Raw genomic sequence first — 15107 nt, forward strand, 5'->3', positions numbered from 1 at the left:
TTCTGAGGCCTTTGGGCTACGTACTTTGGACTTCTGAGTTGATGCTGGAACGAGTTAAGATTTTTGGGGCAACTGGAATGGAATGAATGTATTTTGCATGTGAGAAGGACACGAATTTTGGAGGCTAGGAGCAGAGTGCCATGATTTGAATGTGTGCCCCAAAATTTCATGTGTTGGAAACTTAATCCCTCCATCCTCATGAATGGATTAATGTTGCTATCGTGAGAGTGGGTTTGTTATCACAGGAGTAGCTTTGTTGTAATAGCAAGACCTCTCTGGCTCTCCTGCTCTTGCCCTTTTGCCATGTGAATACTTTCCACAATGTTATGATGCACAAGATGCCAGCACCATGCTCTTGGACTTCCCAGCCTCCAGAATTGTGAGCTAAATAAACTTATTTTCTTCACAAATTACCCAGTCCATGGTGTTCTGTTATAGCAACAGAAAACGGACTAAGACACACACACACACACACACACACACACACGAGAATAGCAGTGTAAAATTAGAGGGCTAATGAGTGATGGCTGGCATTGGCAATGAAGAAGGGGCTGAGGATAAATAGTTTAGGAGAAGCTGCAAACAAGTTCTGTGGTTTTCTTATGCAGACAAATGCCTCAGTACAGTACCCCTGGCAAGCACAAAGACCCTCTGCCATGCAGGAGTGAGTCTATGGGATGCATTTGTAGTGCTGTGCAGTGAGTCACATGCGGTAGCCCACCTGAACACAGTCCCACCTGCATTCTCAAAGCAGTGTCTTTTTCCTCCACAGCACTGTCACAGTTTGTGGTTATATATTCAGTTATGTGGTGTTTTTGTTTAATATCCAGCTCTCTCACTAGAATGTAAGCTTTGAAAGGCAAGTTTCATGCCAGCTTGTTTACTGACTCATCGTCACCAGGCACAGCGTGATTTAAACATATGAGAGGTTTGATAAATATTTTTTGAATGAATGAATGAACGAACTAATAAAAGAAAAACAAATGAACACATGAATATGAAGGCATTTGGGCTTTGTGAAGGAATCTGGGCATTTCTCAAGCCAAGAAAAGAGAAAGGCAATTTAGGCAGAAGGAAGAGTCAAATGCAAGGGAACATGAAAGAAAAGGCAGCTTGTAGTGACCAATGGAGTTACTGCCACCCTGAGATGTCTCACACTCGGGGACACCTAACAGATGTCTCAGTACCACCTATCAGGTGGGAGAGGTCTTTGCACTGGAATACTGACACACTATTCCACCCACAAAGTCGAGAATTACATCTTATTTTCTGGTAGCTCAAATTCAAGAAATCGCTGAACACCTATTGTGTACAGCACTGGGATAGGCACTGTGGATGATACAAAGCTGTAAGATATGCTTCCTATCGAGGCCAGGAGAGGGTAACCAGAGAAGCACGTATATAACTAGAGCCCAAGGGGATGTGTGTGCAGTGTCCCAAGGTAAGCGTGACCTGCAAGCTGTGCAGGTTCAGAGGGGAGCAAGGTTGCTGCTGGCGATGGGGATTTTATCTTTAAATGTTAAAACATTCAATCCAGTGTGCTTTCACTAAGTCCCTATGTCCCCAACATAGTTCTTGTATTTATGGAGGAGCAAAAAGCAACGGGAAGTCAAGAGGTACACTGAGCTCATCTCCCTGCTCCCCAGTGGGTTCTGTCCTTGCAGGTAAGAACTCATGCTGTGCACGCAGGCCCACGGGCCTTGAAGCATCTCTTGGCTCTACTCGCCAGAATCTTGCCAAAAGGGATGGCAGGAGGATGACAGAGCCTCAGCAGTCACAGGGAGGGAGGCTCCTGAGAGAAAAGGATGCAGATAGGAAAGACAGTATGTTTCATAAGCAAACCAGTAATGTAGTCATTTTGCATACAAATCGTCCTTCAGTTGGTTTCAGACCTACAGGGCTGGGCTGTGAGGTCCTTTACAGTCCCCAAGTGTGCCCCCAGCTCAGATGGAACCCAGCTTGCAGAGAGGGGCTGTAATCAGAGAGCTCAGGTAAAGAAAACACTGCTGGAAATGATCTGTTACAAAGATGCCAGTTACCAAGGAGGTTGCTAAGGGAAGCTGGCAAGTTAGCTAGAGCTAAGTCAGCTCTCCACTACATAAACACTTGAGCTACAGAACCATGAGGTAGGGATCAGGGGTTCAGAAGAAAAGTTCAATGTAGGGGTAACATGAAGCAGAACAGTCCTCTGGGATTGATTAGTGAGTCTGCAGTTTCTAACGGCAAGATGATAATGCCTTTCTCCTTTCGCTCCTTTCGCTTTACGGAAGAAAAATGAGGCTCTCAGGTATTGAAGCAAAGCTACAACCCACAAAGCAGATTACCCTGGAAACAGACTGGACAAGGGCCTCCCAGAACTGCCTCCCAAGGCCATTCTACCCAGAGCCTCAGAGAGGTGACCAGTCACTGGGCAAGCTTTCAACACAAAATTAATTACCTAGGTCCAGGGACCACCAGGACTACCATATCATTCTCCAACGTAAGGGCAGGGGACAAAGAACTAAGTGAGAAGAAGATGAGGAGATAGTGAAAACACCCACGGACATTTGCCTTGAGTTTTATTTAATGTTTGCATAAGCTTGTCCTTAATAAAGACATTTTATCTCTTACATAATAAGGTGTGAAGGTTGATGCTTTAAGTATGTGGGGTCTTTTTTTTTAATTTTTGAGACAGGGTCCCATTTTGTTACCAGGCTGGAATGCAGTGGCGCAGTCATGGCTTACTGCAGCCTTGAACGCCCAGGCTCAAGCGATTCTCCCACCAGAGCCTCCTGAGTAGCTGGGACCACAGGCATGTGCCACCACGCCCTGCTAATTTAAAAAAAAAAAATTTTGTAGAAACAAGATCTTGCTATGCTGCCCAGGCTGGTCTCGAACTCCTGGGTTCAAGCAATCCTTCCGCCTCAGCCTCCCTAAATGCTGGGATTACAGGCATGAGCCACCATGCCCGGCTGATCTGTGGGGCCTTGATCAAAAAATTCTTAAGAGAACTGGGAGCAAAGTTGAAGGTTTGATAACAAGACACGTAGTTACCACCTGGTGGCAGCATATCTAAACTAAAGACTTGTGAGTGTGCCGTGTGTGTGTGTGTGTGTGTGTGTGTGTGTGCATGTATACACCCACGCAAGCAAGTTCAGGGGAAGAAGAGATTGGAGCAGAATTGTACAATCTCAGGGTCAGAACCCAACACCTCTCTCCAGCCCCATTTCAATTAACACTGGGAGCTTCCCCTATAAGCTTCCAACTCAGGTGGTTGCCTTGGATTCTCTTTGGAGAAGCAACCTCATTACCACCCCTTTCCCAAACTCAAGTCAGAAAGATTTGTCCCAACAACAGTTAGGTGATCTCCAAAGCAGTGATCTGAAAGTGGCCTAAAGCCTGCCACCCTAAAGCCTGTTTGTCCTGTGAGCGCATCAGTGAGTGAGCAAGTGAGTGAATGAACACAGCCTAATTTCCTTAAGATGGTTATTTTCAGCCTCCAGGGTTACCACAGTCAATGGTGGGGCACTGATAAACGTGGCAATCTAGACATTTAGAAATAGCTCCTGTATAAGTGTCCCTCTCAGGGCTGACAAATGCAGACCCTAGAAGGGCAGGCCAGGAGAGCCCTACATTCCAGTGGGAGAGCAGACAGATTTGCCTCCTGGGAATTCGAAGACACAGATTCCTGATCCAGTCCTCCCTTGATGGGACTTAAGTAAGTTACTAAATCTTGGAGCCTTAGTTTTCTTTCCCGTGAAATGGAGATCATCCTATTCACTAAACCCTGGGATGGTCAGATGAGATCACGGAGATACAGGCAGTCCATGGACTTTTAAAGGGCTGCCAGATGTTCCAAGTTATTATTCTGCTGGGCGCTGCAAATATGCATTTTAGATTTAGCAGTTTGTCCTTTATCCTACTTCTTTATGAATTAAGCTGCCTTGTCACCTACAGAACCACTGTTAGTAAAATAAATTATTCCTCCCCAGGTCCAAGTTGCTGCTGCTTCTGAGCCAGGAGGTAAGCGATCATTCTCAAGGTTACACTTGGCGCCACAGAGACAGAAACACAAACCAAACCATGTCTAGAGTTAGAAAATTCAGAGTTCACATAACTGGGGAAATGAAAAATGTGGGCCGGGCATGGTGCCTCACGCCTGTAATCCCAGCACTTTGGGAGGCCAAAGCAGATGGATTGCTTGAGCTCACAAGTTCAAGACCAGCCTGGGTAACATCACAAAATCCCATCTATATGAAAAATACAAAAAATTAACTGGGCATGGTGGTTCACACCTGTAGTCCCAGTAACTCGGGAGGCTTAGGTAGGAGGATGGCTTGAGCTGGGGAGGCAGTGGTTACAGGGAGCTGAGATTGTGCCACTGCACTCCAGCCTGAGCAATAGAGCCAGACGTTGTCTCAAAAAAAAAAAAAAAAACCAGAAAGAAAGAAAGAAAGAAAAAAAGAGAAAGAAAGAAAGGTAGAAAGAAAAGTAGAAAGAAAGAAAAAAAGGAAGGAAAAGAAAAGAAAAAGAAAAATGTGGTGGGTTTCCTTTTCCCATGCAAAAAGCAGCCAAATTTGACAGGCTGCCTCCCCGCTGGTAGCCTCCTTCCAGCTACACGGCATCCAGAAGCCCCCTGGCCCAGGTGACTTCACAAGTTGCCAGTTGGCTACAAACCAGGCTAGCTCCAGAGCACACTGCTGCCTTCGGAAGCCCTGGTAAACCTCACCGATCCTGCTGTGAGGGGCCCAGCAGACCAGGAACAATGGAAGAGACACCTGTGGCATTCCCTGCAGGTTTCCAGTGCTGTGGTGGGAGCATGGCATGTGTTAGAACACCCAGGGGGACAGCAAGTGTAAGGCTCTGTCAACACTAAACTGCCAATAAAGTAGGGCATTCTTTAATTGTCCAGTAGTTTCATAGCAAAGACACAGGGCAGAAAGGATGATGCAGTCTCCAGATTCAAGTGGGTACTGGTGGTTCTCCAAGTGTTCTTTTGTGAGTGAGTCCCTATTCCACAATGGAAAGGACTGGGTCCTACCCACTTCCCCGCCAGTATCTCCAACACCCAGAAGAGATCAGTAACTGAAATGTACTAGATGCTCCAGACATGCTTATTAGGTATTGGATAGGATGATGGGCAAGGCTAGGGGGCGCCAGAGGCTGCTTTGTTATCCAGTATCTGGAGCTGCAGATAGGGGAAGAAAGGCTATAGAGGCTAGATGGTTTTTCCAAAAGGAACCACGACTAAAATGCATGGTGTTGGATAACAATTTCTGCAGAATATGGTCCTAATGACAGAGAAATCTGGATTCAAATCTGGGCTCTATCACTGATTGGCTGTGACACTTTGGGAATGTTCAGCCCCTCTGTGCCTCTGTTTCCCCATTTGTAAAGTGCAGGTAAGAAAAGCATCCTAGTGGGGTAGCTTTCGGACTTCAGGTCCGAAATCAAGGGTGTGGATGGTAGCGATGGTGCTTTCTCTCCCCACATCCATGCCAAGGCACAGCTCATTCTGGAAGAGCTTCCACCAGCACTTCTAAGCCTCCCAGTTAGGTGATGGAGAGGAGGTTTTATTGCTCTTTCCCCTCAAGGAGCACCCAATCTGAATGGCAAACACCTAACAACCGCTGGACCACATCTTGCAGGTTCTGGGGTCAGTGTCAAAGGCCTGCTGGCATCAGAGACTGCCTCTGGCCCTCTGACCAACCTATGCCTTCTCTCCAAGGCATCCTGTTGGTGCCTGCTCTTCCATGACTTCATGGATGGGAAAGTCAGGCCCGCCTCCCTGTGGGCCCAGGGCTCTACTGTCTTCTTTTCAGGCTGAAGGCTTGTAACACTCAATATAGCCCATTCCAGAAATTCCCCCATCCATAATGCTGATACCTTGGTTGATACTTCTCTTCCTTGAATCTATTAATGAAAACCAGAGGGAAGGAGGGCTAAGTCTCCGGTGGCGCCTCCGCATGCTTAGCATTTGATAGCGAATGATGGTAACACATGAATAAGCCTCTTAGAGGGCCTGCTGTGTGGGTCTCCTGCTTCAACTCCAGTACGTGCGTGGAGATCAGATCCACTGTTACCCAGATCAGCGGTTCTCAAGGGTGGTGGCACTGCCCCCTGGGGGCGTTTGGAAAATCTATGAGGGTATTTTGGGTGGTCACCAAGGAGATGGCATTTAGGAAAAGGGGGAAGGACCCTAGACATCCTGCTATGTGTGGGACAGCCCTGCCCAATGAAGAGATGTTTCATGTCCCTCGTGACTTTCAAATATTCCCCTAGACATACATATAAGTTTTAAAAAGTACGTATGATACATATTTATACCTATGTGTATATTTCTACATATCTGTGTATATGTACAAGTATGTCTGTATTTTTAAATTTAATGTCAGCAGATATAAGCAAAAATATAGACAAATATACCTATCATTTTATTACTAATTATTACCAATGCCATATTGGCTGGGGGTCACAAGTCACATAACTTCTCTCAACTCAGTTATACATTCCTATTTTGTTTTGAGTTTAGGTGTTGGAGGGGAACTTCTACTGCTCATTCACTTTTGTCAAAATGCATTACTTTTGCATTGGAAAAAACAAGATAATAAAAAGTGGGCAAAGTTTGTTAGACAGTTTATAAGAAAAATCATGATCCTGAAGAATGATATTTTGAAAATAAGCTTACTATATATTAATGCAATAAAATCAAATTACCCCTCGCCCCCCAAAAAATCTGCTTATTATTTTCTGAGCCTAGAACCTAAACTGTTTCACATATAAACACATCTTATTTTTGCAAACACTTAATTTTTTAGAAATTCAATTTCTATGAAAATGGAAAGGAAATCATAAAGAGTTGTTCACCATCTAGGAAAATCCAGGTGCCAATGCCAACATTATTCCCATCATTTGAGCCACCAAGACTGCAAACGTGTCAGTCAATGTTTGAAGCCGTTGACCGTGATTCTGAGTGTGTCTGCATCTGACTATTTTGTCATGACTTCTGGTGCAGGCATGTTTGAGTATGTCCTCTTCTTTAATTTCTCTTTCCTATTTCAATTAGGGCAGTATATTTGATTTCTGAGAATTTTATATGTAGGTAGGTTATATAATACATAAACCTCATGTCAGAGTAGGAAAATGTTTGTTATAAAAAGGACCCATGGAGACTGAGGGCTGAGAGCCACTGATTTGGCCTCTCAGATCACGAGGCAATGACTTCATCAATTCTGACTTCCAGATATTTGCTTAAACTCTCCCAGCAGTCATAACAGAGGAAGTTTGGAGAAGAATTCTGCTTGTCACAGCACATGACTCCAGCCCTAGCTTTGTGTAAAACAGGACCTTCATCTCTCTGGGGTGAAGTGAGGGTACGTAGGGACTGCCCCGCGCCATCTTCAACCGGAATGAAAAAAGCTGTTTCTCAGCAGAAAGGTGGAAGCAGAACTGGGTTGTGCTACTTACAGAGGTCTTCAGTGGCAGCTGGGACAAAGGCAGCCATGGACTCATAGAGATCCTCGTCACAGCCGGGGTTGAGCGAGCATTTCATAAGCAGGTCTGTGGAAAGGTGGGCCATGGACTCGTACACAGCATCAGCCTCCTCCCCGTGCATCAGTTCCTCTTTAATGTGACTCTTGAGCATGTCCACTGTTTCCTGAAAGAGAAGATGAGGCCCACGGCACCCTGAGGCAGCCTGACTTTCCGGGTGGAACTTGGCTCCCGAAGGCACTTGTGGCCAGCAAAGTAAAGGCTCCCATGAGTCAGGATTACAACTGGTTGTGTGTATTTGTATTTTCCCACCTGACTGAATGCTCCTTGAGGCCAGGCTTCCCACCTTTTTTAGTTTATTTCATGTTTTTGTTTTAATCTTCGTATCTTCCTACAACACTAAGCACAGAGTTAGGCACTCAGGAAATACTCATTAAATGTCCACTGACCAGAGGATACAAATTAAAAATTACTTTCCCATGGCCTGGTGTGGTGGCTCACACCTGTAATCCCAGGACTTTAGGAGGCCAAGGCAAGTGGATCACCTGAGGTCAGGAGTTCGAGACCAGCCTGGCCAAAATGGCAAAACCTTATCTCTACTAAAAATACAAAAATTAGCCGGGCATGGTGGAGCACGCTTGGAATCCCAGCTACTCGGGAGGCCGAGGCATGAGAATTGCTTGAATCCAGGAGGTGGAGGTTGCAGTGAGCCAAGATCGCACCAGTGCACTACAGCCTGGGCAACAGAGCAAGACTCTGTCTAAAAAAAAAAAAAATACTTTCCCGTGAGCACCATTTAAATGTCAGGTACAATGCTAGGTATTTGCCTATACCCTATCTCCTGTAATCCATTCCACTACTGCTTGAGAAAGGTATAATATTCTCTAGTTTACAGATGAGAAAAACAAAGCTCACAAAAATCTAGTATCTTACTCAAGGGCTTGCAATCCTGATTTCTGATATTTCTTCTACACCCTAGTGGTTCCTCCAAAGGGAAAAAAATGACACAAGAAGGTGTGACCTTTACTGACTAGCCACGCAGAAATTCAAATGAGCTGAACAGGAATGCAGCTAAGGTGTTCTCGCCCTGTGTGTAGTCAGAGGTCACTCCGCAGCTTGGCACACTAGCCCCTGTTCCTTCTGCAGTCTCCTCCAAACTGTCAGGAACCCTGACAGTTTCCAGGGGTTCCAGCCTCAATTTTATGTCCTATGTGCCCAAAAGGAGAGATGATCTTGGATAAAGTGTCCTGACATCAGAAAGGTTCTCCCCTGCCTCCCACTGCCATCCTACCTCTGTGTGATTGTGAAGCCAGAGAGGTGACTTCCCTGAAACCTCTGCACAACTTTTCCTGGTAAGAAACTTCGGTGTTTCACAATCCTTATTTCAGCATCAACCCACAAAAATCCTCATTTTCACCACCACTACCCTAAGATAGCTAATCTTTTATTGACACTTCGTTAGTTTCCTCACGAGACCCAATAAACCAGATGACAGCTGTGAAATGTTGGAGATTCCAGATCTCACCTTTGGTTTTGATGTGGTGAAAAAAGGAAATGGGACAGTTCTAAGAGGCCATAAGCAACACAAAGGGACAGTCTTTTGGTTACAATGCTGAAGCTGCATCGGTTGAAGGTGACCATAGGGAGAAAGCAAAGATGCTATGACCTAGATTGACTTCAGCACAAAAGGAAAGTGCATCTTTAAACATCCCAGTTAAATACAACAGGATAACAAGCCCTGGCTTCAGTATCAAACTAGGTGCAAATCCTGTCTCTGCCCTGAATAGTTTGTGGCCCTAAGCACAATGACTTTGCCTTTCTAAGCCATTTTCCTCTTTTGTAAAGTAAGGCTTGCAATACTGTCAACTTCAAAGGATTGTGGTGGGGATTAAATGAGATAATACATTTTCAAATCAAATACATTCAATAAATACTAGTTACTAGTATGAACACAGTAGGTTATTAATAAAAACTATTGGCATGGAAATGAAATGCTACATTTGGTACATTTGTGACTTTAAGAAAAACTGAGTAAATACACCCAGACTGAGAGCACCTTTTAGCCTTATTTGTGTCAGTGACGCCCACAAAAAGGACTCACACCATTTTATTCAAAACACTTATACACCTGTAAACACTGGGAAGTCCCCTCTGTGCCTCCGTGAATCACTGTCTTATAGATTTTCCAACACAGAGCAGAGAGTTAAGTTTCTGGGGAGATATCAGGCTCCGTCCTGTCTGGAGGTCGAGGGCAAGACCCGGCTGTGTTTATTGCTCCCTGTGAGGTCACAGCCCCACGCGAGAGGCTGAGCTATTCTCAGGTACCCTCTGGGAGTCTGTGAAGAAGGAGGAAAACCACAAGGGACTGGGATCAGGAAGAGCAGCTGCTTCCTAGGCATCAGAGGCAATATTGGGGCATGGAATAAGATGTAGACGTGGGGTGCGATCAGCCTCAAAGAAGGACCCAGAAGCCAATGTTTGAGGAGGAGCTGAGGGCCCCAAACCAGATGATCAGATAAACTGGGCATACCTGCCTGTCTTAACATGGGACCCAGGCAGGGGGTTAGAAAGAGAGAGCGAGGCTGTCAGCAGGAGGTGGGCCTTAGAGTTGCTGCCCTGATGCCTTTCCAGGTGCACAGCTTTATTGAGGTTTCTGCTGAAGAAGAAACCAAGCCTAATACAGTTCACCGGGGCCTGAAGGCGGGTGAGGCAGCTAGGAGCATCCCACCATGGTGCCCTGGAGGCAGGTGAGGAGGTGGGGGGAGATGATCAGCCTCTACCTTCAGCAGATTCACTCTATAAAGGTTTCTGTAAATTCTTTGAGGGTGAACCTCAGTGCTTAATAGAAATGATTTCCTTTTACCTTCAAAAGAACTCTATGACTCGAACTATGATTATCTTCCTTCTGCATATTAGGAAACTCAGAGAGGATACGTGACTTACCCAACGTCACAAGGCTAACAAGTGTTGGTACAGGAATTCGGACCCAGGTCCATGTGACTCCAGACCTCATTTCTTAAGCCCACACATACTGCCCACGGCCAGAAGAAGTACATGAGGACATGCTAGAGATAAAATCTGTTCGTATTTTGGGTGAAAGGGCAGCCATACTACCACAGAGTGCATTTCCAATCCTGGGCCCCTCCTGCCTTGACCTTACCACATACTCGTCGATGAACTGCCGCAGGTCCCTGAAGCCGTGTTTCTCAGCGATGGTGTTGGGGTAGTGGCCATGCTTGTTGGCCACGCTGTACGCCTGCAGGGCTCCTGGGCAGGTGAGCAACAAGGCAGTGAGGTTCTTCAGTCCATACTTCGCAGCAAAATGCAACAGGGTGGGCAGCTCTTCATCCCTCTGATCTGAAAATTATCAAGGAAAACTTAATAGACAGATAAAAATAAAGGCACAGGGTGCCCTTGTTCATGGAGATGAAGCTGCCAAGACTAGCATGGCAACAGAAGGCACTCAGCCATTACTTACTGATTGACTGACCTAACATCTAACAGCTTCCTTCAGGACACCACTGAAGATCATGTCCTCAGATGCAGAGGAAATAATTTTTTTTTTTGAGATGGAGTCTCACTCTGTCACCCCGGCTGGAGTGCAGTGGCGCGATCTTGGCTCACTGCAACCTCTGCCTCCCAGTTTCAAGTGATTCTCTCGCCTCAGCCTCTCAAATAGCTAGGATTAACAGGTGTGCATCACGCCCAGCTAATTTTTGTATTTTGAGTAGAGATGGGGTTTCACCATGTTGTCCAGGCTGGTCTCATAGTCCTGACCTGAAGTGATCCACCTGCCTCGGCCTCCCAAAGTGCTGGGATTATAGGCATGAGCCACCACACCCGGCCATAACATTTTAATTAATTAGCAAATCTAATAATGAATACCCTACCATCTTCTCTAACAGAACTGGAGAATCCTGAGAAAAAGTACCAGTTCAAAATGTGCCGGGTTTGTTTAAAGGCTTAACTAGCAGCCACACAGTACAATAGGAATCATGTTTTGAACTTCTCTGCAAAGTTCAGAGCATGTATTTCTTAAAGCTATTGTTTCGTGCTGATTAAAAGAAAGCAGTTCATCCTCTTAGCCCTTATTCCTAATTTCATGATAAGTACACCAAGTAATCCTGGGTATGTTCCTTAGACTTTCCGCTGCCTTTAGTTCTCAACCAGAAAATACTTCCAGACTATCTCAAAAGGACCTGGGAGGATAAGTAAGATAGTATTCAGCAGGGTTCCTATTTAGGAGAGATTTTGAATGTTGGTCTTAATGCACACAAGCCCCACCAGGACGTCAGTTCACTCTCTAATTGGTGAAAAGCAAAGTACTCCAGAGAGGTGCTGGGTCCCCACGGACCCCTCCACCTACTGACATCTGAATACAGCAAGTTAAACTCAACAAAGAAAATGGACATGTTTGTGTTTGCGGAGCTGGGGACAAATCTCTTTTTTCATAAACGTTTATTTTTAAGCCCAACAACTTTATAGACATATATTTATATACAAATGTATATTTTTTAACATGACAAACCCAGCCTTCTATTCCAAATATGACCTTGGAATAAAGGGTCTGAAAATATTCCCAGGATCTCAAATTGTCAGGCTATGGAATACTTTCTTCTAAGCCCCAAACTTAATAGAGAATAGTCACATCTACAAAAGTGCTGCAAGAACATTCCATAGTAGGAAAATGGGGAGAGGCAATACGAAAGAGAATCCCCCAGGAGAAGGCCTCGAAAGTCATGCAAACTCATCCTTATGGTTCTCTTAGACTACAGAAGGATGGAACGTAGGCAGAAGGTAACCAGAGACTTGGGTCCCATTTGTGTAGTGCAACCATGGCATGAAGGAACGGTGGTGTCCACAGAAACACTACAATAGGCATCCTGTCCAGAACACCAAGCATCATCCCTGTGCAAGGGGTGTGACTCTCCCAGCTCCCAGCATGTCACATGTGCACAAGAGGCTGCTCCTCCCTCATTAAACAACTACTTGTTTAGAGCCTACAAAGAGCCAGCCACCCAGGAGCAGTTCCAGCCCTCACTGAGCGGACAGCCTAGCAAAGAAGACAGACACAGCTGAGGAGTGCTAGGTCAGTGGCACCCAACATGCTGGTGGTCGGGGGGTGCCAAAGCAGGTGAATGGAACCTACTGGAGGTTTGGAGAAGGTCTTCTAGGGAAGTGCTACCTAAGCTGCTACAGGGAAGTGAGAGAAGTTAGCCAGGTAAACAGCAACCAAGGCAGGAAGGAAGGACTGTCTTTCCATGAGTCTAAGTGGCAAGAGACAGGTGAAAAAAGCTCATACCTCCTGCAGATCAAAGCATAGAAAAGACAAGAGGGAGTGTGGAGAGAGATGAGGGCTTGTTCACAGGTTAAGCAGTTTGGATTGTATCTAGAAGGCAACTGGGAACCTCCCCTGACAGTACTTAGCTTACCTGTTCCTCATGCTATCCCTATGAGGAATAATCATAACAAGCTCCATTGGCTTACGCCAAACCAATTTAAAATCACTCATTTCCTGCTCCTCCGTAAGCCACCACATGTGTTTTGAGAAGGGGGTAAAGTATTCAGATTTGCAATTTAGAAGAATGAGGCTAACCAGTCAAGAATGAGTCCTTATCACAGGATAGGTTATAGAGAAGGGACCCAGAAGAGTTACAGCAGAAGGTAAACGCGTATGCTGATGGGATGCTGAAACCAGCAGGCTAGAATCAGCCCACGTTGGTTTCCTGAGGTTTGACTGTCAACTTACTTGTCATCATATCTTCTTCTTCCAGCTGGTTGATTCCAAAGAGGTGCAGTCCGCTTGCAGGGATATTGTTCTTCAGGGATTCGGTTAGCAGTTTATCAAGGGTCTCTGTGTTGTAGGGCACAATTTTAAAGGCCTGAAAACAAAAGTGAAGATGGTCAGATCTGAAATCCAGCTCTCTTCCATCCCGCAGATTCAAGACTGATAAGCCATGAGCAGAAATTACATGCCCAGAAAGCTCAGGTTTCCTTGTAATATCCTTACCTGACACATGAATTCCACAGGATTCGCGGCATTGGACAATAAATTCCCAATTTCTTCCATGTCAGTATAATAGCTGATAACGGTTTCACACACCACTAAGTCTCCAGAATATATCTTCAGAGAAACGTTCCCAGATGAAAGGTCTGAACAGAAGAAAAGACACTATCAAAATTCCCAGGAAAAACAAGCATCCAGGGAAAAGTGGCTGTGGATATACACACTCCATCCAAGTGGTGAGGACACTAATTGGGGGCTGGAAGAAAGATCTTGGAGGTGAGCTGGGGCGGGAGTGAGGGAAAGGGTGGAGGTAGCAGGTGAGCAAACCAGCACATGGCAGGGCTCTGGGCCACAGCAATTTATCCTCATTGGGTTTGCAACTTAATTTTCAAAAAAATTTCATCTTTTTACTCACTACTGTAGGCCCAGTGCCTCAATGAACAGGAAGAAAATTCAGGTTTAAGGCACTTTACACAAAGGCCAGTGGTCACAGAAGGAGGGAAAAATCATGGGAGGTGAAACTGTGTTTCTGCCACATTGGGGCAGCTGAACTGGCTCACTGCAAGTCATGAGCTGCTGTCATGACTACGCACTCTCCCTGGGGCGGGATGCTATACCACAGGAAGGGGTTTTGAGGGGGCAAGAGAAAATTAAAAATAACACCAACCACAGAGATTCACAAAAGAGGAAATGCGACAACAGAGACCATGGAAAAATATTCACCCACACTAGTAATCAAAGAAATGCATATGAAAACAATGGACTACTCTTTAAAAAATATCAAAGTAGCTGGGTGCCGTGGCTCACGCCTGTAATCCAGCATTTTGGGAGGCCGAGGCAGGTGGATCATGAGGTCAGGAGATTGAGACCATCCTGGCTAACATGGTGAAACTCTGTCTCTACTAAAAATACAAAAAATTAGTCAGGTGTGGTGGTGGGTGCCCGTAGTCCCAGCTACTTGGGAGGCTGAGGCAGGAGAATGGCGTGAACCTGGGAGGTGGAGCTTGCAGTGAGCTGAGATCATGCCACTGCACTCCAGCCTGGGAGACAGAGCGAGACTCTGTCTCAAAAAAAAAAAAATCAAAGTAGCAAACATATTTAAGATGATAATACCTGGCATTGGTGGCATTGGTGACAGCATAGCAAATAAGCAATGAAGCCCTATGTCATCACATTCACAGGGGACTACTTACTGGGAGCCTTCACGGAAATGGTGTACTCATTCTCCAGCTTGGCTTCCATCCTTACAGAGGGAGAATCCTCAGGAGAAAACTCTGCTTCTGTCGCCACCCTGTCATCCAACTTACATCTCACAATAACATAGACAGTGGTTTCTGCCTGAAACGGGAGGCCGGTCATTGTCCCCTCTCCCTCTCAGATCCCTGTAGGGTGTGGGCCCAAGGGTCTCCCCAGCTCTCTTGCCCTAGCTCTACCTAGTGAGAATCCTTGGGGACAGGGTGGACTCAGTGGTCCAGTGCTGGGCAGTGAACTGTTTGCTACCAGTCCCAACGAGACAAGTCACAAAAACCAAGAGTAAATATTTATAGCAATTGGATGGAGTCATTTTATGTCTGTTGAAGCTGATAATAATAATAATAATAATAATAATAATAATAATAATAATAATAAT

General features: G+C 45.5%; 1 protein-coding gene across 1 annotated transcript in view; it reads right to left on the minus strand.

The window, feature by feature from the left end:
• The window catches only part of PIK3AP1 (phosphoinositide-3-kinase adaptor protein 1), a 128920-nt gene that overhangs the window by 47147 nt on the left and 66666 nt on the right, over positions 1–15107 (minus strand). The window contains exons 4-8 of the mRNA XM_004049870.5: positions 14671–14815; positions 13481–13623; positions 13220–13352; positions 10631–10827; positions 7447–7636 (exon numbers count right to left, since the gene is read on the minus strand). Of these exons, the coding sequence (XP_004049918.3) occupies positions 7447–7636; positions 10631–10827; positions 13220–13352; positions 13481–13623; positions 14671–14815 (808 nt within the window). The remainder of the gene's footprint in view (positions 1–7446; positions 7637–10630; positions 10828–13219; positions 13353–13480; positions 13624–14670; positions 14816–15107) is intronic.

This window comes from Gorilla gorilla, chromosome 8 (genome assembly GCF_029281585.2).
Source record: "Gorilla gorilla gorilla isolate KB3781 chromosome 8, NHGRI_mGorGor1-v2.1_pri, whole genome shotgun sequence".
NCBI classification, from domain to species: Eukaryota; Metazoa; Chordata; class Mammalia; order Primates; family Hominidae; genus Gorilla; species Gorilla gorilla.